Source organism: Lonchura striata, chromosome 2, assembly GCF_050655825.1.
Source record: "Lonchura striata isolate lonStrDom1 chromosome 2, ASM5065582v1, whole genome shotgun sequence".
Classification (NCBI taxonomy): domain Eukaryota; kingdom Metazoa; phylum Chordata; class Aves; order Passeriformes; family Estrildidae; genus Lonchura; species Lonchura striata.
This window is the reverse complement of record NC_140704.1, coordinates 135,002,520-135,025,184: the sequence shown is the minus strand read 5'-3', so window position 1 is coordinate 135,025,184 and position 22,665 is coordinate 135,002,520. Positions and strand designations below refer to the sequence as shown.

General features: G+C 41.5%; 1 protein-coding gene across 3 annotated transcripts in view; it reads left to right on the top strand.

The window, feature by feature from the left end:
* The first annotated feature begins 541 nt into the window (after positions 1 to 541).
* Positions 542 to 22,665, top strand: part of NIPAL2 (NIPA like domain containing 2) — an 88,439-nt gene continuing 66,315 nt past the window's right edge. The window contains exons 1-2 of one of the 3 annotated variants that reach the window (XM_085572399.1): positions 542 to 799; positions 6,648 to 6,749. In XM_085572399.1, coding sequence (XP_085428525.1) covers positions 542 to 799; positions 6,648 to 6,749 — 360 coding nt within the window. Of the gene's footprint in view, positions 800 to 6,647; positions 6,750 to 6,787; positions 20,363 to 22,665 lie in introns of those variants that run through there. The other 2 variants (XM_085572400.1, XM_031503742.3) reach the window with 2 other exon arrangements.

The window sequence follows — 22,665 nt, the reverse complement described above, 5'->3', positions numbered from 1 at the left end:
TTGTAATGCAAGCCTTTCATAATTGTGCTGATCTTCAAAGAAGGGATGTGAAAATTCTTGATGGGGATGTCAAGTCACAAGAGCTGATATTTTAAAAAATATATCATTTGCCAGGACTGCCAGCTGCTGGCCAGACCCTGAATTAGCTGCCTTCCGCAAACAGAGATGTCCCCCATCTGCTGAATAAAACACTCCTTTTGTGCACATTTTCACAGCTGAGGCTTGAACTAAATGCCTTGTGGTCTGCAGACATCAGCTTCACAAAGACAGCCAAAAAGTTTCTTGCTCTGGACTAGACAGGCAGGAAACTAAAACCTTTCTCAGCTGGAAGCATTCTTTGCCTATCTTACAACATCCCTTCCAATCATATAAAAATCTTTGAAGGAGAACATCTCCCTGCAATACTTCACAGAGTGAATCTGCTCAGGCAAGGCATATTTTGGGGAGGGAGCCAGATTTGCTTGGTGGTCCTGGCTTTTGGCATCCACCACGACTCAGTAGGGAAGAGAGAATAAATAAAATACTATTAAGAGGTACAACAATGTTACCAAATGAGATTGTGCCTTTCCCAATTAGAGTTGTTTTTTCTATCTCCATATGTTGCATATTACAGAGCCCTTTTGTTGGTAAACATATCCATGGCTCTCTGCAGGGGTGCCAGGGCCACTCACCAGCAACTTGGAGACTGAAATTGTGCATGACGTCTGATACGCCATGCAGACATGGTCTTGTTTCCATGTGTACTCTGCTGTTACACAGAGAGGCTCTGAGAACCTGGAAGCTGTGGCCTCTTCCACAGGTAACTTTCCCTAAGAAAAATGAGGGAGGTTGGGAATAGTCTTATTTTTGTTACTTTGTATAGTAGATCCACAGTAATACAGCAGCTAAAAAATTTCAGAATGCTTCTGAGCCCTTACCCAGGCCTATGGCAGCAGTACGTTAGTGAGTCAGGCAATGCCATTGCAGTTTGTAGTTGACAGATGAAGAAGCAAAGTGATTTTTCCCAGTATTTAGATACAGGGGATGGTAACTCACAGAGCATCAGCTGAGCTGTGTCTCAGCCCACAGCAGATCCAGCTTAGCTGTCTTTCCCTATGGACCAAGAAGAGTTACCTGGTCTTTGGTGGCAGACTTCGAGGTTATAACCACATGTACAGGCAATTACTGGGGCTTAGTCATTCCATGATTATCTGCATATGATGGTAACTTGTTTTTCTGCTAAGCTTTGAAATCACCTGGCAGTTTGTTGGCAGACAATGAAATTCCCAAATCCTGGTCCTTGGAGCTGTGCTTTAAGGACTGGCCTGTCAGTTCATTTAAAGCTGCAGCAAGCCAGGCACAACTTTGTAACAAAGCTTGAGCATGAACCACATGAGACTGAATTTTCTAGTGTAGGTGCAGTATGGGCTTTGAAATAGGATCTGTTTCTGACTCCAGCTGTTTGTTCATTAACCTTTCCAGGCTGAGTAAAAGCTGATGGGCACCAGAAAATTTCTTGTCATCTATTTCTCCATTAATTCCTTCACATGTGTGCGGTTCAAGAGTGATGTAAATCATCATCTCCCTCACTCTATTTATCTGTTTCTTCAACAGGCTCTCATGGTAACCAACAACTACTGTATTTAGAGAATGTACTGTACCACACCTACTCGGTGCAGCACTTTGCAATGGAATAGTGAAAGAAAGAGGGAAAGAAAGAGACAGGAAAAGAGAAAGACAAAAAGAGTGAGAAAGAGATGAAGGATAAAAAAAAATATAGAACCTCATGTCCTTTATCAGGAAAAGGGAAAGATTAGATTTATTTCTGCAGTGACTGTGAATACCAGATCAACTAACTGCAGTTTAGGAGGTCTTTCTATATGGTCCACCCAGTCCCAGTTATTTTAATTCTCTGTTGCCAGCTGGCCTCTGCAGAAATCTATTCAGGGTTCAATTCTAAACAGTAATGTTTGGGAAAAGCACAATCTAAAACAGACAGATCTGTATGTGTTTAGGTTTTGCTTTCTTTCCACTTTTAAATATTAAAAATTGACTCCAGCTGTGGGGTAAAGTAACGCCCAACCTATAAAGACACCGACAAATAAATCACAATGCAATTTGCTGTGCATTTTCTGAGGTCTAAACCACCAGCTCTTGAAAGGAATTTTCCATTATTATATCCTGAGAAGATATCTTAACTACCAGCAACCTGTTTGACTTTTATATTTCTTAAAAGTCATCCCATTCCAGCAGGGCCAAACCCTGCCACTACTTCTCTGTCACATATCTCAGGAGTTGCCTCAGCCATCGGGTGCTACTGAGGACGCATGCAAAGCTTCCCTATCTCTATCTAGCACGCTGTTAAGCATAGTTACCTTGTGTGTCTGTATTGCTCTTTCTACAAGGGTAAATCACTGACTAACTGGTCACTCCCCTCGGCTAATCAATTCTTGTTTGTGTCCCCCTCTTTGCTGTGGCAGTTTAGGCAGCCTTCCCTGCTCATCTTAAAGTCACTGAAGAGCAGAAGTTTTCCATTTCATTGGGGCACTGCCCAGAAAAGTCAAGTTTAGCTCCTGAATTCTGATCCAGCTTACCCTGGCTCATTTTGTGGCTCACAGCAATCACTGCTGCCTATCCTACATTTCCTCCTCAAAAAAGCATAAATATTTAGTGTTTGAGAAAGGAAGAAGATGGAAATTCCATCCTAAAGGCACCACACTTCTCTTTTTCAGGGAGCAGCCATTAATCCAGAGTCCTGTTAATCTATACAACCAGGATAATAATCTAGAAATAGCTCTGATGTTGATATAATATTTGAAAATTTATAAATTAACTTACAATTGAAAAAAACTGGCTTTGAACCAAAATCCCTTGAACGATCCTATTTCAATTAGTTACAAAATATTACAAAAAAAATAAAAAAATAAAAAAGAAAGTTTCTGGCCAAAAGTTTGCAATGTTATTTTTTTGTGGCAAAAATAAGTAAAGTAAAAATTACTGACCAGTTCTGCTCTTCATGGCATTTCACTGGTGCTTACTCCAGATCTGCAAGTTGGTCTCCCCTTGAGAGCCAGCCTGGGGAATGCCTGCCCCGCCAGGCAGGGGATTTAAGAGGTTCCTGCTGTTCTCTGCCTCCAGCTACGCTACTGCTGCCTCCGTGGCACTGCCTCCGTGTTTTGGGTAGTTTTCTTCTGGGCCAGATCAGCAACAAATACAAAGAGAAGTCTCTGCTAAAATACGGTTTTGTATCTTCTGGATCAGTTCCCTGATGCAACCAAAGGCTTACATTGTCCTGATGAGGGCAATGGGAAAGAAATTACTGTGGAGAATCTTGCACATCTGCCTGGTCACTGGAGGAACCCTGAAATGCAACTTTACTTTCAAAACACATTATTGGACCCACAAACTGGTTTTGTCCCAACACCTTTGCCATCCCTGTTCAAATGCACATAGATTCACTCCTGGGCAGTGTCAGACTATTCTTCAGAGCACCATCTTCCCCCCATTCAGATTAATTTTTTAATTGAGGTTACTGTACCTTAACCTCAAGAGGAGTGTTAAGACCTCTTCTTCATCTGGAAATCACAAAAGAAGAAACAGGAGCCTGTTATTAAGCTGAACAGAAACTGCACCCATAAGAATTAGGTAACTATGAAAAAAACCTGAAAAGTCCAAAGCTGTTGCCAACAGCAAGAGTTGCAAAAATATCCAAACAAACCAAAAAGGTTTCAGTGAATGAAGCTGATCTAGAAGGCGAAGAAATCCTACCAAAAAGACTGGAAAAAGCACAAATTTAAAAGGATGCACAGTGCTTTTTAATAGTAACAAGGAGACAGTGTGTTAGAACAAAGCAGGGGGGATGTATATGAGGTTTATTGTCATAAATTAGGTATTTCATGCAGGACAGTTTAATAAAACTTGGAATACAAAAAGAATTATCAAAAGCAAACAATAACCAAAAGAAATTTACTCCAAATCATGACAATATTACAGAGCTAAGAGAGATAAAAATACCTGCCCTAAAAAAGGGTGAGAGGTGGAGAGAGGGTCTGGAAATTTACAGAGAGCTTTCCAATGATTTAAAGTTATTCAAATAAATGCACATAATTACGAGCACCTAGAGAAAAAAATATTATAAGAAACAGGAGCATGAAATAGTCAAGAGCAGGTCATGTTAAAGTAATGTACTTTACCTCTTTGAAAAGAAATATTTATCATGGAGAAGGGGGAAGTAGATGTGATGTGTCTCAATTTTAGTAATATTTTTTACATTTTTCTGACATTCTCATGCAGAAACTTAGCAGTCTGGCCTATATGAAATTGCTGTGGGAAGGCTGCACAAATACTTGGAAAATGTAATTAAAAGGTACTCAGAAATTAGTTCTTAATAATTTCCTGACAAACAGGAATAGTTGCATACATGAGGTTTCATAGAAATCTGTTCTAAGCTTGGTACCATCCTGAACTTTCATAATGATGGACTTGAATGATGGAAGACCAAACATACTTATGAAATTCAGACATGACCACCACATTGGCAGGCTTTTGGGGGGGGGCAGGAGAGGAATTTAAAATTATTTTGATACATTTAAGAAATGGTCTGAAAGCAATTAGGTGAAATTCAATAAGGACAAACACCAAGTCCTAGACTCAGGATGGGAAAAATCTATCACATAAAGACAAAATACATGCAGGAATGGCTCTTTCCAAAAATAAGGCAACTTTTGAAGCAGAAAGGAATCTAAATTGCAGTCCAATTTTTGTGAATCCTGTGGGCATTGAGAATATCAGATAATAAATGGGTACTTCTCTAAGACTTAAGCTTTAACTTTTCACCTCCAGGAAAGATCACAGAAGTTCTCCCTTTCCTTTTAGGAAATTGCCATTTCTAAAAAACTGGAAAGGGGCAGTAGGCTGCCTTTGTTCTTCCCTGATGTTGAGACTCTTCCTTACTGCACTACTGCTACAAGTTAAGGTGCATTTGGAAAACCTAGAAGGAAAGAATGAGGAAAAATATATGGCTTTTGTTTGCTTCGTAAATATTGGTATATCCATATCATGATCCTCTCTATTTTTCTTGCTGATAATATCCTGCTTGCATGGAGTTAAATCAAAGCAGGCTGTTAGTGAGAAGCTAGCAGGAAATGAAACAATGTAGGGCCATAAGTAAGTATAAATATATGAGATCCCATCATGGAGAACATCGAGACTAGCTGAGAAAGCAATGGGAATTGATCCATGAGCTCAGCCCTTTCCATGTCTGTGAGTGTGCACGAGGTTTGTCACTGAAGATAGATTTTGTGTCCTGGTGGGGAGGCACCATGACCACCTCAAGAAATCTTTGTTGAATGCCAGCTTTGCATTCATCCCAACATAAGATCAAAAGGAGAGCAGCAGGCCAGAGTGTGGAAGGAAATTTGGGCAGGGAACCTGGAAGGAGCTGCTGCAGGACAGGCCATCCCAAGGGAGGGGACAGGCACCTGTCCTCTGTGTAGCGAGGAGGAAGGAGCTGCTGCTCTCACCTTTGCTGCTCTGCAGCCCAGCGAGAATGAAGAGATGAAGCTTCCTTTTAGTGGTGTTAATGATCTTGACTCCCTCAGACTTGTTTATAGTGTCAGCATTTTAAATATCCTTACAGAGATCAAGGCAAACTCAGCTTTTAGAGCAGCAGAAGGGAGACACAGGAGGCTTTCTCTGCAGAGCAGGATACACTGCCTACAGCTTCCTCCACTCCCTAGGGACTGGGTGTCCTCTGCCTCCCCCACTTTGTGTGGTGGGGCTCTGCATCTGCTATAATTTAAAAAAAAACTCCAAACATTCTAGTGGATATAGAGGGTGTGGGCATTTCAGAGACCTTGGGAGTTAAGTGAGTGTAGGAGATAGTGTGCATGTCCTACACAGACCGGCAGAGAGAAAGGGAGAGAGGGTGCAGTGCTGGAAAAACTGAGCAAGTGACAAATGTTCTCTCTCTTAGTAAATGAGTAAGCAATAAAAGCAAATAAATACAAATTCACTGTTTTAACTCGGAGGCAGCTCTTGCTGGCTTTGGTGTGCATGCTTGTTCCTGGGCACTGCAGCCTCCAGCACCATGCAGTTTTAATGATATCTCCACAGGCACACAGAAGAATTTTGAGAAGATCAGTGGGACGCATGGGTTGCTGCTGTCTCCTTTGCCACCGATTAGAAATTGGTGGCAATTCTGCAAACAAGCCAAAGATCTCAATATTGGTATGCCACTTAGAGCCACTTGGCAAATAACACCCACTTTTGCAAGGATGACACTTGATTAAAATAAAAGCTTACATCAAGCCCCCAAAGACTCTCAGTATTAAATCCAACTATATTGCAAGCAGTGGCACATTTTCTCCTTGCCATTATGCTTTAATGACAAAATAGAGACAATATTTAACCTTCTATTAATTTCTCTGGTTTTGATTACATTATTAGTCCCATAAAGACTGTCATCTGCCCCTAGAGAGAACCAGGCTGTGGCTGCATGGTCAGACGTGATGGTGTCAAACCAGTATTTGCTGCCTGAAGAGAAACACTATTTGCAGAGGAACCTCTTTCCTGTGCAGAGGTGTTTAAATCTAATTCAAGCACTTAAGATTTGGCAGACTGGTGATTTTCACTCTCTGTGTGTTTACCTTCTCTCCTGCTGAAACCAGATGAAGAGAGATCATTGCTTCAGCTCTGAAGTATCAAAGTGGCTTGGAGGGGAAGCATCACCTGAGGCTTGGAATGCACTGCCCTGCAGAGCAGCATTGCAGGTAATGGGGACACCTGCACCTGGGCTTTCCTTGCTGCCAGTGAGCACTGCAGGGAGCGAGCTCAGGGCATCGAGCAAGGCCCACAAGGCTGCAGCAATGCTTGTAGCCTGGCAAAGAGACGCTGAATTCATATCAGATATAAAGGGAATACATTGTACTTGCAGTTGTGGGTAGCACTGAAATACAGCCACCAACCTTTTTTACAGCACCCCTTTCTGGGTCCAGGTTTTCTGTGTTTCCACCATAAACACAAATAAATTGCCCCTCCTAGCTGCAAAATGCAAGAAGTCCAAATGTAGGAGTTGTGGTATCAAATGCTATGGAATTTATTTTCTTAAATTCTTCAGCTAAAATCATGGTTGCGTTCCAAGACCATGCTGTCTCTAGAGGTATGGACTTCAGGCTGTGGTGCCTTTGCTTGCCAACTCTAAAAGAAAAAGGAAGGATAAATTAATCTCTTATGTGCTGAGAATGTGTTCAGCAAGCCACCTAGATTGGAAGAGGTTTATAAAAAGGCTCAGTTCTACAAATATTTATTGCTATATTACTGAGCTATTGTTCTGACACAAAATGTGGGCTTCCTTTCAATTACCTAGGAGAGAGAAAAAAAAATCCTAAACCAAGACCTTAACTCTAGATTTTTGTTTTTCTTTTGAGGAGTAAGTACTTGCAACAGCTTTGGCTTTTATTTGTTCAGGTCTAAATCAGTTATAGTAAATTAAATTTTATGTAAGAGAAAAAAAAAAATCATGAATGAGACCAAGCGGATCAGATAATCTCTTAGTCTCCCTGTGGAAAGGGTGAGGTCAGTTCTTGCTTTAACCTTGCACCATACTGGTTGCAAATTATTATTATTCTTGTTGCCATAATATCTTTTTCCTCCTGCACAATGCACCCACATGGCAAGATGCTGAGTACATCTAGGTGATTTGCAATGTTCCTTCCCTGCATGCTCCCCTGTTTTTGCTTCTCTGTCCCTCACCACATTGTCCTTAGATGATTCTTTGTCACATGTAAATGTTCAATACTTTTTAAAGCTGAGATCTTGTTATTTTGAAGTATCTGCTTTTGCCTGTGGGAAATCATTAACACACTGATCAGCTAAAGCATTGGGGGAATGTCAGGATTTGTTGGTGTACACTTTATAAATCATAAAGTGACTCACAGCTGCAAGACTGTGTAAGTGCCTACACTACCTAGGTGAAGGTTGCAGCTAAGATCCCTACTCTCCCTTGCTTTTCTCACCCTTGGAGGTATTTAGCGTGAGTTTCCCATTCTCTGCAGGGACAGCCATCCTATTTAGGATCAGCTGTGTTAATGGAAAAGAAGCAGCACCTGTTCATGTTCTTCATCCCTGTGGCTTGCTCTTGGGGATGCAGGTGAACATGCTTTGCAGGCTAACCTTGGGATTGGCTCAGACCAGTAATTTTAACTGTCTTAAGTCATACAGTAGGATTTGGGCTTGCCTGCTTGGAAGGACAGGGATGCTTATGTCCTCTTGGTGCTTACAGAGGGGAGGTCAGCAACCAGAGCTGTCCCTAGAAAGGCAGGCTGCAACTCTCAATCTGCCAAGTGCACTGGCTTAATGGAATCCATTTAAAGCTGCTGTGATTAATGCAGACGCAGAACACGTGAAGTCTCACCTGGCATTTTATGGTTGCAACAAATTGAATTTGAAGCACATGATAAAAGAGCTTGCACCTTCCTTGCACTGGCATCTTCAGACACTCTTGCAGTATTTAGAACTGAGCCCAACATGAATGTTGTTTGTTGGTATTGAAACTGGAAAGAGACATTAGTAGGATAGTTTTCATTGGGAAATTACATCATGTTAGAACATGTTGCTGGAGACTCTTGGTAACTACTACCACAGTGTAACTTCCTGCCATAAACAAGGCCTGGGAGACAGCTGTGGGGAGGCCAAGCGTCATGGGGCTGGGCTGATCTTGCTCTTGTTTGCAGCTCCTTGGGCAGTGGGTGACTCAGCTGCCACGAGTGCTGCAGCCAGGACAGGGATGAGCCCCAGCCTCGGCACCATTCCAATGACATGGTGCAGGCATGCTCTGCTGCTGGCTGTAAGTGCCAACAAGCTTTTTGTTTGGTTGCTGGTTTTGCTTTTGATTTTACAGCTTATAAAGAAGTAGATCGTGCTTTCTTTTTTAACAGTCTCCAAACAAGCAAAATCACCCCTCTTCTACAAACTTTGCCTATGAAACCTCTAGTAAGTTCAAATCTCTATGATTATTCTCCACTGAATAAAGAGGAAGCATAAACTGTGAGTAAAAGTTTAGGCCTTGCAAGGCTACAATACTTGAGCCATCCCTTTGGGAGCTTTCTCTACTTAATTTAAAAACACCTCCCTTTCAATTCTCTTGTGGTGATTATCACAATTTTACTGAGAAGTAGCTGAGGCTGAACCACTTCAAAGACAGCACTACATTTGCAAAGGAAGGAATTTCTCTCTGACAGTTCAGCAGCATCAGCATGTCCTGGAAAATAAGCATGCATCACAAGACAGTGTTCTACACATGGGGAATCCTAAACAAAACACTGCTTATAATGAGACTGCACACAGAGAGCTCACATGATTCTGAAGCAGCTGCTTTCAATGCCTTGGAGCATTGAATTAAACTGCTCAGAGCAAAGAGAAGTAGCTCTTGAACTTCATGTGAAAAGCATTATTAGGGACAAGAATTATAATTTTGTCTGCTTGTACAGTGGAGTCTTAATTGGTGTTGCCAGATTGAAAATTTTTAACAATAACAAACACCAAGTCCCCCTTTCTTTCTTGAAAATACAGAGATTACAACTTCAAATAACATGTAATTGATCAACTGGCATTGAACTAATTTATTGCAAAAGATTGATACATGCAACAGCTATTTAAAACTACTGACACAGGGAACACTTGTAACCCATACCTGAGGCTGATGGGTGACCTACAAAAGCTAAATTGCCTGACAAATATGTTTTCCTTTGGCTTTTTTAAAATTAGATATTTACTTTTCTTCATTACTCTTTCTCTTTTTGTGGGAAGATGTGCTTTCCTGGCCAGTTTTTAAATGTTCATTTGGAAACCTGAGACTGAGTTCTGCTTTTTATTAGGTTTAATTTTAAAAACAAACAAAATTGCATGAGTGCAAAAAAAAAATCCATTTTACAAGCAGCTTTACCACTGCTATGAGTGCTAATGGTAGAAAATCCACATGTGGAGACATGCAAGACCAAAATAGCTCAAGGTTCTTTTAGACCACTTAGACCCAAAGGTTTGTGCAGTGCTACGGACCCAGTCAGATGCCACCCAGCAGGCTGTGCCCTGACCCCCATCCTTGCACCCTGCAGCCCTGCAGCACACCAGGCAGCCTCCCCAGCAGGCTGCAGCAGAACCTGCCATGCAGCAATGCCAGCTGAAAGACAGTGTGTCCCAAATCCCTTTCCTTGCCACCAGGGATGTACATCTATACTTTGACTAGGAAAATATGACTTGTGACACTGACTTGGTGCCTGCCTGGTCCAAGTTTTCTTGTTTAACCATGCAATACTTTTCACTAGCAATTAGAATTATTTTTTCCTTCTTCTCTTCAGCAGTCTTTGTCTAAAATTGGAGTTTCAAAATTAGCAACCTCAAGAGTTTTATAGGCTAAAAAAAAGCTATCTCAGAAGGATGGGATTACATATAATGCTGTGATATATAAAGGATAGCTCAGAAGCTATGTTCAGGCTTAAGAGAATAATCTCTACTTTGCCATTCCCATATCCCAAGACAGAGGGGGTAAGGGGGATGTATACATATAAAACCTTCATACTGACAAATAGCATAAAAATAGAAAAGCCAAGGGGGTGAGACAAGACTTTACAGAAATGATAAACACAGCTTACATCCAATGTAAAAAGTTATGGAAAACCTGTTATACACTGCAAATTCTAAAATACTATTTCTCAGAGAATTAAAATCACCCTCTAGTAAAAAAGGAAAAAATAAAACCTCCTCAAAATGTCGAAGACACAAACTCCCCCTGGCTTACATTTTCTGTGCTGATTTGAGCTATTTATAAAGCCAATCTCCACGGTTGCTGTCATGCATTGCTGTTACGCATGTCCTGAGCTAGCAAACTAGTGGATACAAACCTGATCTATATAACCATGGCAATAAGTGAAGATATCTGTGCACACTCCATGTTGTGCTTATTAAAATAACAGGAATTGCTGCATTTGATTTATAAAGAGATTAGTAGGTTTCTCCATGAAACTCTACTAATAGTTGAAAAAGCCAGTTCTGCTATGGACTGAAAATGGTCTCTCCCCACCCACACATGCATCTGGGATTTGATCACCAACCTTTAGGAGAAATTCACAAAACCTATTCCACTTAGCAGATTATATTGCAGGGCAAAGGAAAAACCTTGCAGGCTCAAAATTTGGGTGGAATCCATTTATTCCACATGTGCAAGGACTGGATGAGGAATTGGAGGATTCGCAACACCAAAACCTCTCCATGTGCTACACACATAAGCCACTCTTGATTGAAATCCTGTAAATATTTTCCTTATATAATATGTTTCCTTGTCTGGTATAGCTTGATTTCAATTTCAACTGTTCTTTTTTTCCTTTCCATCATGTTAAAAACTATCATAAACAGTCTGTAAACTCTGCATCACAAATGGTTTTCTAATGATAAAAAAGGTATTTTCAAACTAAAGATCAGTTCCTCTTGTCTAAGTTGAAAAAGGGACAGTGTCATTCAGCCAGAGGTTGAAAAACTATATTAATCTTTAAATTATTATAACATGGTAAAAAATATAATAAATACAGAAAGGAATGTTCTGCAGACTCTAGACAAAGAAACAAATTTCTGGCAAGAAAATAAATACTCCAAAGAAAGTCAAATCTCATGAAGCATCCATGATGGAGGTATTATATATATATATATACATATATATATTCTTTCTATTCTATTTTCTTGAATACATATTCTAACAAAACGGTCTGTGTCTAAAAAAATAGCCCACATCACAGACAAAAGTATTTTTCTCCACTAACAAAGGAAGGTTCCTCTTCAATGAGGTACTTAAAATCCATCATTCTCCTGAATAAAATGTAATACGCCCCCAGGACATACCCTTGCAAAATCCTGTTTGCTTTCATGGTGATAGTATTCCTCACCAAAGCAAACATCTGCACTTCTGCAGCTGATGCTTCAGGGATCTCTACTAGCTCTTTCAGGAAACATCTGCATCAATATACCTCATTGAAGATGTTCCCTGCAAAAGAAGTCTATCACCATGTTCTTGATTTATTATTATTTACTGTTGTTCTCTCCAAATAATTCCAAATTTTATCTCCATCTCTGAAGATCTGTATGTCCATTTCTTGCTTGAATGGTTTTACAAGGATGAAAGCAGCATTTCCAAAACACTACAGTGAGTATTTCTGTAGTTAGAGCAAAAAAATAAAAGGGGGACTTTGATCTTTGGTATTTATAAAACTAATTTATAATTGGGATATCTTATCTGTTCTCAGAACACAAAATACTTCATTTATGAAAACTGAACTCATGGAAATAAACCTATTGATCTTAATTTAAAATGCAAAGGCATAAAAGTCCTTTGTAATGTGAAGAAAGCTTGTTTCCAATTCTTCAAATATTTTAACAAGGCATATTGTGTGTATACAAGGTTTGTGATATCAATTGACTGGTTATTAAACATAGTTCAGCTCTTCCCCTGCTCCCAGCACACTCACAGACACATGTGATATTCATGTTAACAATTTATTTCTTGGAGGGAAGAAACCAGTCCAGTTATCCCGGAGGTTGCCTCAGGTTATTTTACTTTTTATGTTTAATATTGCAGGGATTTTATGGATTTACCAAAATACCATAATTTTTATTTTTAAATCACTATTTTTTTAAAGCAGATTCAATCCAGATCGGACCTTATCATACTCTGTTTCAGTTCACTGCCACCATATGTAAGTGTTGTCAAGGCTGTAATACATAAAGTATCTGGCTCCAGGGCTGGTTTCAGTGTGGTTTTGGAATACAGATTTTATAATATGCAGTTTCCTTCCTCTGAAGTCAGTGGGCTATTCAGTGGAATAAGGTTTCTGAGGCACTGATCAGCTCTTCAAAGGCACGTAGGCACCCAAATCCTGTTTAAGGATATTCCACAGATTTGAAAAAAGGTGCCTACCTTATTCCCTCCAAAGAGGGGGGATTTCCTAAACCATACATAGAGCCAGGTTAAACAGGCACTCAGGCACTCCCCAGGCACTCGCAACTACTTGTCCCCTACCCTTACTGCTAGGCCACTTACATAAGGCATAGGCAGGACATGCCCTTCTTTTGAGACTCAATTTATTCAAGCAGGACCATCCTCAGATTGATCCAGCTCATGACATGGATGAAAGGGAAGGAACTGATGGATTTTTGCTGTTGGATTGCATGAGTTTCAGTGCTGTTACTGCAGACACACATGCAGTGAGCTTGCTACACAGACCATCTGCATACACGTGCCTCTGGTGTGGACATCTGGTGCTTCTGGGAAACACCACATTTGCTGAGCCAGAGCAAAGCAGCTGAATAGCAAGCAGGCAATGGTGTTGATAGTGTCCAGAAGCACTGTGCTTTTTGTGTCTTCTCTATGAATGTGCAACCTCTGAAGTTGCCTCAAAGCATCAGATCTGCTATGTTGGTGTGTGGTGACAACAGCACGTGCCTCCAGCAGAATTTATCTGCTGCAGCACAGTAGTCGTGGCTGTGAAATTTGGAGGGGTGCCAGTGCACTTGGAGCTGTTGTACTGGACCTTCAAATAAAGTTGCCGTACACCCAGAAAGTCAGCCAAACATAGTAAAATCCTCAAAACTAAATTGAAACTCCAAGACAAAAAAAGAGGACATGCTTTGGGAAACTCAGATGTATGGCTTTTTTACTCACAGCACCATAGAAATGTCACTTTGCTCAGCTGTCCTTTGGGTTCTGACTTTCTTATTTGGACATTCTGATAGATCAGAGTTTTGTGACTTCTTGGGATGTGGACAATGGCAGACTTAGGTCAGAACTTACAGTGGCAGAATAATGGTTTCACCTCTGTACATGTTCATTAGGGAAAGCAGTTTTGAAGGGAAGAAGGTTACCTTACTGCAGGTAACCCTGCAGGTTACCTCTGAAGAGCTGTGTCACTGATTTCAATAGGAGAAAATGTAACCCTCATACACCTATATTAAAGTAGAAAACTTAATTTGAGCAGATATTAAACTGGGTCATCCAAAGAATGGCTTTGGCCTTCTGTCATTTCCCAGAGTGGGAAAGAGTATGTCAGAGAAGAAAAAAATTGCATCAAAATTTTTCTTCTGTTTTCTGTTCATATTTTTTCCATAAGTCATAAAAAACCACTCTCTGTGCCCACCTCCTTGGTGAGTTCTCATGTTCATTCACAGCCAGAGCAAATACTGCTGCAGTATTTTGGGTAGAGGTATATCTTCCCTAACTACATATATGAAAAACAGGGCTCTGGACCCTCAGCAAGTTCCCCTCTCCCCTCCTGTCCTGGATTCAAGGAAGATGCAGGTCTTTGGGTCCATGCTAAGACACCCCATGATCTTTGGGCCCATGTTAAGAAACCCCCTCTGACAGACCTCTGGATGGAGAGAAGGATTGAAAGCAGAGCAGATGGGCATGTTCCAAGGACAGAAGAAGTAAGCAGATATTTAAGCAAAACCTCACAGGCAATTTCTTCCAGCTAATCCCTGCCATAATTCTTCCCCCAGCAAAGCTGATCTGGTTCATCATTTCCATGAGGCAAAAGGCATTTTTGTTAACTGCTCACTTCTCAGAGATTTTAGGCACTTGCTTTTAATCATAGTGTATGCTGACATCTGGTGGCATTCAGCAACAAAATCTTCATTAAAGAAATATGTTTCAGTTTTAAGGAGACAACATCCTTACTTTCCCTCAGCTGGGTGCAGAAAAGAATTCCTTCCAGACCACTTCAGACTGGGGTTTACTGTAACACACTGGTATGGGACCAGCATGTCCTGGAGATCTTGTGGGACATGTATGTGGGCACTGACCTCCAGATAAGGGGGGGCCATCAGCCAAGAGACCATCAGCCAAGCCACCTGACTGCGTTCAAACACAGTCACAAAATGGAGCACACGGCATCTTGTCATTCCATCTTCTGAACACAGAGAAGCAAAGCACTTAAAAAAAAAGTGATGCAAATCTACCATGGGTTTTAGCAGGAACAGAACCACTGTAAAATCTTAGGTGGTAACATTTTCAGAATTTATTTTATCTTTATTTCAAATTGGAGAAAAAGAAACAAAACAGCATGTATGAATATCCAGAGAGATGTACCAAAACCTTATTTCATGGTATGTAATAAGTAGCATGGAATCAGCTGTCATAGTTAAAAGATACCCATGATGTAGCTGTTCCATTAAAAGTTGGACTAAAATCATGTTTAAATTTCATTTCCTTCAGTCCTTATCCTGCTTTTGATTAGTTTTAAGAGCAGTTGATGGTCTTATGATTTGAAGATTTTGCATTTTAAATTCTGTGTACATGGTTTGGAATTTTATGTGAAATTGTGTGTTTGATCTTTGACCTCTGTTTACTACAGTCCTGATTTGCCACTAATTTGATAGCAAGACATAAGGGCCTACTGTAAACAAGCCGCTCACTTTACATAGCTATGTTTGGCTCCTAAATGAAGAAGTATGTATGGAATATACTTTTGGGTACTGTAGTCTCCTAAAGAAATAATAAAAACCACATCACTGCTTCATTCTCCAGGTAACGTTTACATTTGGAGAAAATAAGTTGCATGCCTAATAGAGAGAGAAAATGTAGTTCTTATTCATTTTGGGTTTGTTTGCTTAAAATTATTCTTTAAAGTATTTGAAAGCTGAAGCTGCCTCTTTTGAAGTCAGTGGGAACTTTGACATTGATTGTAAAAGGATCAGGATTAAGCCTAAATTGGTAGGGTCTAAAAGGCAAAGTGAAAATGTCCAAAGTCTACAAATCTCTCACTGATCCATCATGCAGAAAGGAAGGATGAAACCCTTCTCCAAGGTCTGTATGTACATCTTGATTCCAGAACTTCTATTTTTCATACATTTGTAGACTTCAAGATGGAAAGCAACTTTCCAAAGGACTGTAATTGCTAGCATATGAAGCAGTACACACTTGCACCATTGTCTTGTAAAGCTGCTGGGGGAAGGGAGATGAAAGCTGCTTATAAAATCAATTGACTATTGGTACCACATCTTCCAAAAATTGTCCTGCACTATCCATTACACAATATTCCCTGCCTGTAACCCACTCCAGGCAGATCCCCAGCTCACAGGTACAGTCTTACACATAGTGAGTGACCCAGCAAAAATCTGCTTGTAGACATTTAACTCAGAAACACATCTGATCATCCTGCTCAAGCTCAGCACTTTCGGCACTCAACTAGCACTAGCAGCAAGGTAAAAGCAAGGTCTTCAACTCTCTCCGGTACCACCCTGCTGGAACCATCTGTCCCAACACTGAACTCCCTGGGCTCAGTCCTCACAGAAGAACACCTAAGGGCCCTGCACAAATAGTACTTTTGGCAGAGAAGGAAACCATTTGGCAGAGAAGGAAAGCTATGTGGCAGAGAAGGAAACCATTGACTCTTTAATTTTCTGTCCCAGGAAGTCTCAGTAACTGTGACCAGAGCCAAGTAGTCAACGACGGGGACTCTTCTCAGCTGGGAGTGTGGCTCATCTACAATGGCAAAATGTAAGCTCAGAAAAGTGATGGGGCATGGGCAAGCAAACATGAAAAACTCTCTTTCCTCTTCAGACACCAAAGCGCATTAAGTATACCAAATGTGGGAGTGCCAGGTCAAGCTCTTCATGGATGACTTCCAGAAGCTAAAGCAAGCAGAGGGAGGAAACTGCCTACTCTGTTGGTTTATGAAGTTCCAATATCATACAAGCAAGAGTTCAGGGAGACACACAGATTGGGCACTATCCCACATCATCTGAACCTGAAGCTGAAAAATCATCCATTGCAGTCTGCAAATCTTTGTGACCAAACAGAGAAACATTATCTGTTGTTAACAGAAACCGATGCTTGGCCCAAGAATATCAGAAAGGCAGCATCCAAGTGAGGGAATCCATGCACTTAACACCCAAAACAGTCTCTTGCATCTCCATTGCTCAGAAATCTCCCAAGATGTTAAAAACTTGATGGGATGTAATCTCCTAGGCTGTGAAGTTCCTTCTCTTCTACCCAAAAATGATGGGCAATAGAATGAGGGGAGTCAAATAGTGCCACCTTGCAGCTTACTCTCTTTAACCAGTCTTGAGACTTCTCAGCAAACCAACTCAAGCAGCATCTACTCCATCTTCACTGGTGCTGCCTTGTGCTGTGTGCTACTCCAAGGGATGAGGTGCTGCTCACAGGGAGAAACAGTCCTGTCCTGATACTGATGTGGTCAGCCACCACAGAGACACAAATCTGTACATCTCTAGCCTTTGCACACATGTAAAAACAGACAGGTCCAGCAACAGCAAGTCAGGTCATCTTTCTGAAAATACTTTTCTTGAGTTTTTTTTTGAGCTACCCCAGTTTTCCCACAGTACAGCAAAGACAACAACCAAAAACACATAGACAGAGAATGCACATGGTGCATTCTGCACATATCCCCAGTGACATGACCTTGCTAATGTGTTGTAGTACCCACCGAAAATGCCTTATATTTCCATGTTTTGGAAGTGGCTGCAGTCTATTCTGCTGGCCCAGATGGCAGAAGACATCCCTGATTTTAAGGACCCTCAAATAGAACTTGACTTTGGGAACAAACTTTCAGCACAGGTGTGTGCCACTGAAAACTGGAAGTAATGTTTTCAGTTAAAACATCTTGCAGATCCCATCTTCTGCTTCCACTTCACAGGACATTTCTTCAGGATATTTCAGGATCCAGTCCTAAGGACTTAATACCTTTATGCCAAACACCTCAGCATCACTTTTAGCCTGAAAATAGAAATGCACAAGTGTAAAGACTTTGGCACATAGTTGTTTTTTCTAATGGAGTGTAGTAACTGAGCAGAAATAGTTTTTAAAATATTCTTTAATATTTTAATAGGACTGGCTTACAATGTATAGAAAAATTAATCTGAATAACTGAATAATGGTTTTATATGCAAGAAAACCAGAGACCTTTAATAAATAAAGGATGTCATAAGGGCCCCTGGCTTGTTTAGACTGAGTTTGTATGTCTGGACCCAACTGTGGAACAATGATCTGTCACTGTTAGATCAACTTCAAAAGCAATTCAACAAGGGCTCCATGTAGACAGCATTTACAAAAACCTGTTCCAATAGCTTTCTTATGCAAGAGAAAACCACACTCACATTTGTATTTTAAGCAGTGAACCAACAAGAATGAAGCAAAACAACAGCAACTGTCCCCAAGAGATATTTTGGGCTGCTCCTCTCCTCCCACTCCCCTTACACTCCTTTTCAATCTCCTACCAATCTGGGCATTTTTGGCAACAGAGCACCATACTGAAAAGGTTGTTTCCAACCTGATAGGGACTACTGTGGCTTTTGGCTACCAAAGACAACTTCTCCAGCCTGGGGGACCATCTTTGCTCCCTATTTTGGGCTGGGGTAACTGTGTGAAGAAGGGTGAAGAATGGGAGAACTTTCCTCAGCTCAGCAACCTTTGACAATCGTTGCTGCTTTTTCTCTTCATCCCAGGATCTGCTATACAACAAGTGCAAATTGAGGATGACAAATAAGAACATTAGCCTGGTGTTTCTGCTCAAATGATCTGCCTTGAAGTAGCTGATGTTGACACTTAAATTGTCAGCAGACTTCTAGTTTAGCACTCCAGAGGAAAGAATGGGTCCTTTCACACTTTCCTCTGGGCTATTGTTTCAACTCTCTCTAGACAGGGCAAATAGCATTGCAGCAGTTTACACTCCAGTTTCACTGCACTGTTTTTTTTTTCAACCATAACCAAGGTTGCATAGAATTTTTTTCTATAATGTAAGATTAGACTGCAGAGAATAATTACACAACACTATAAAAATAATCTGCAGCAATTTACACAGCCATGAAATACTGGAGCTGTTTTTTTCCAGCATACCTATATATACATGGCTGCAGCTAATTCCAATATTTACAAAGGACTCACTGGAGCTGTGATCACAGAAACTGGTATTTCAAGTTAGGCCACACACATGAACAAAATATTTATTGTTATACGACAAGATTTTGTATTTTGGGGTGGTATACCATCATCTAACTGAAGCATTACCTTGCCACTTCTGGCTTTTCTCTATCACCTTCTGTCTGGATTCAAATAACATCCTTGTGGCTAAAACATTACATTATGTGTTCAAGTTGGAAAGTATTGGAAAGTATTCTTTCCTGTAATTGTGTGTTTCTTCTATTTTTGACCAAATTAATCATACTGGCAGTCAGCTTTGCTGCTGCTCATTTCTATTCGGGATCGTATCTCCTTGCCTGCTGGAAGCTCGACCCCCAGCCTGCTATCTGCATGCTGACTTGTTCTCTCGGGCCCTTCTGGGACTAAGCAATGAGTGCCAGTTCTTCCAAAGAGTAGGAGGAACCCATTGTAGCAGGGAGCAGTATGACTGCCCACTGACCCTTGTCTGCTGCAATAATTGTCAGGACTTTGGGTGTTTTCAAGCCCTGCTAAGCAAAGGAATGAACTAACATATGTCAGTTCCTCCAAGGTACACTATGATCTCTCTGGATTGCACACCATTGTATTGTCCAGAGCCTGAGGATGTGGTGTCCTAACATTCCTTTCTGTGCTTCTCTGGAGGCCTACTTCTGTCTCCTATGTAATTCTGCCAAGCTCCTACCTTGCTAGCTCTACATTCCCTTTAATAAGCTTGTTCAGTCATTGTTTTCCCCAGAAGAAATAAATTATCAAATCAAAACTAAAAGAATGAATGAATCAAGCCACAGACTGGGAACAAACACATTGCCCAAAGGTTCTGCAAATAAACTATTCAGGAAATAGTTAGAAGAGAAAAAGACAGGACATAAGTAAGAATTTATGTAAGGGACTATCTGCCTCTGGGAACAACAACTTTTAAGTTTTGCAATCTAGCAGTGAGGAATTAATACTTAACCATTAGGTTTAGGCACAGATTTGAAGGAGTTAAATTCCCAGGCTGCCTCTTCAGAGCAGGGTGGGGCATTGGGGAAGTCAGAGACAGAAAAGAAAGGCACCTGAATACCCTGGCAAGGAGCAGGAAAACATTCTGTCAAGCTCCCCTTCCTCTCCTATGCTCCATCTACTCTCCAGCTAAGGGCGTCCTGGTGCACAGCAGCAACTGCAGCCCTGGCCGCACACACCTGCGTGCAGAGTGATCCATGCGAGGAGCCTTCCTCGCACCAGAAGAGAGTGCCACGTCCACATCCTGTTCACCTCTCTTCACAGCCACCCTTCCCCACCGGTGTGACATTGCATGGCATGGCCAGCGGCTGGGGCCTGAGGGCAGGGACGGGGACATCATCCCAGGCGTCCTGGAACGCATCCTCTGGGGGAGCGGGAGCCGGGAGCGGGGCCCTGTCTGGCCCCTGGTACAGCACACACAAGGTGAGTGCCCAGCGAGCAGCACCAGCAGCAAGAGGACTTGGGGAGAGGGGGATGCTGACTTCAGCCTCTCTCCTGTGTCCTCTGAAGAGCCCCATTCCAGCACCTGTTTGCTGCTGGCTCTGCTCCCTCTTCACCCCACTGTTCAGCCTGCACCACCCTGACTCCCTCTCCGAGCCGTCCTTTCTGAGCAGGAGCTGGGCAGAGCGGTTCTGTTCTGTGCTCGAGCAGCACTGGTTTTTGTCATCTGTGTTTTCTGTCACTGTCAGTGCTGACAATGGATTTAGGCAACTGCAAAAGAGAGACTGAAGCGGCCCCTAAGAGCTAGCAATTTGAAGCATCTGCTAACAATAAAAATGAATTGGAGGTTGATTAAACCCTTTACCTTTTCTCTGCTTTTTGTTTCACAAACTAGAAGGCATAGAAGGATACCCAACATTCTTGATTTTCTCTGCATAAGAGGCAAACCACTTTGTCATGATGAAAAGTATTGGTATAAATTATGTATAAAATGGCTTGCAACTGCTGCTCTCCTTTTTCTAGGAGCAGCCCAGTAGAAGGTGATAGCCTGAAGAAGGTCCCAAAAACTCTCCACTCGGGATTCTGCATTTGCTACTGGGTGGATATCCATTTGGCAGGGAGCATTTTTCAGCCTCATGTCCTCTGAGAAAAGGAAAACTGAGAATTCCTGCGCGTGGGTTCCTGGAGCAGCAGGACTCCTGGCTGATGGCTGGTGGCAGTGCTTCCCAAGACCAGAGCTGGGTCTCTTACTGGGAGACAAGAATGTGGAGACAGTGGTTTTACTGTGGGTTTGTGAATTGTCCCAAGGCTGTGAGCGTGCCCAGCTGCCAAGAAAATAGGGAATGTTGCCAAGCAATAGGGAATTCCCATGGCATGGGGATACCCACCTGCATGTCAAAGAGGGGGGTTTTTGTTTCCTTGGAAAACCTCCAGTCCTGATCCTGTACTCCTTGGGGTTGTTGCATGAGTATTGCTTTTTTTAAAATGTGATAGCTTTCTGGGTAGACCTTAATAATATTTTAGAGCTGCTTGGGTGTCTGTGGGTGAGACTGATATTGTGTTCTTTTATTTTCTTTAGTTGTAGCTCTGGAGCAGTAATGGTCATTTGGGTCATGTGTTGATGCCAACCTTAATTTTTCCAACAGTTAAGTTCTTCTGTCCACCTCCATTTTCACATTTTACATTTTTGGAAGCTTCAGAAACAATTCCCCCCTCCCGTTTGTGGCTATCCTGGCTGTGATTCAGTGGATCATCCCATTTTCAGGTCTTCACACAGGGCCTCTCTCCCTGCCCCTTTTCTTGATGTAATGTCATCCTCTTGGTTTGAAAAGGAGCTCTTTGTTTTCTCCCTCTACAAGAGACCATAACTGCACTGGCTCTGATCTGCCTGGGAGCAACCCAAGACAGCTGAGGTGAATTACTTTTGGGGGAGTATTTTCCAGCCCCTTCAACCCCATCAAGAGGTGAAAGAGTAAGACCCCTTTCAAGAGCTCCTAGACATGAGTGGCTTGGCAGAGCTGCCAATTGGGGTTGCCTAGTGCCACATGGGCATTGGACACATCCACACAGGAGTAGTAGGTCTGATACATTCTTCAGGGAAATCCATAGCACTAAAGTAGGCCTTCAGTGATGTCTGTAAACACTCAGCTCCCTAGTAAAACTAAAGTGGCTGTGTCTATGTGGCTGTGTCATATAATGCCTCTGTGTTAGAATTACATTTCTCTATCTTTTGATTTAATTGGGATTATTCTCCTGAGAGACCCCTCCATTTAATCAGGCTGATTGTATACTAGCTGTTGGCATAAGGGTGGAACAGGGCACACATGACCATGGGGAAAAACAGTGGAGGTAGGATTTCTCCTTGGCATCAGCATGGATATAGCTTGGTTGATACTGCTTGAGGAGCTGCATCTCTGAAATCAGCAATACCCAGGCCATGCTCCCACAGCCCTCCCTGTATAGGCAAGGTGTGTTATGGGACATGAGTGTGTTTAATGGTGCAGTAAAATCTGATGAAATATGTACTTAGTTACCTGAAGTATTTCCTGGAAACTGATATTGTAATATTTTTGTGTCTGCTGGAATAATGAGTATAGGGAGCCACAACATGTGGGCTTTGTCTGCTTAATAGAAAGTGTATGTAATTGCCTTAGTGTAATACATTTTTATGTCCCTTCATAGGTTTTTACTTATTTACAATATTGTTGTTTATGGACAAAAACAATTTGCAGGATTAGTTGATTATTAGCTACAGTATTGATCTTGGTCTGACTCTGTATTATCAG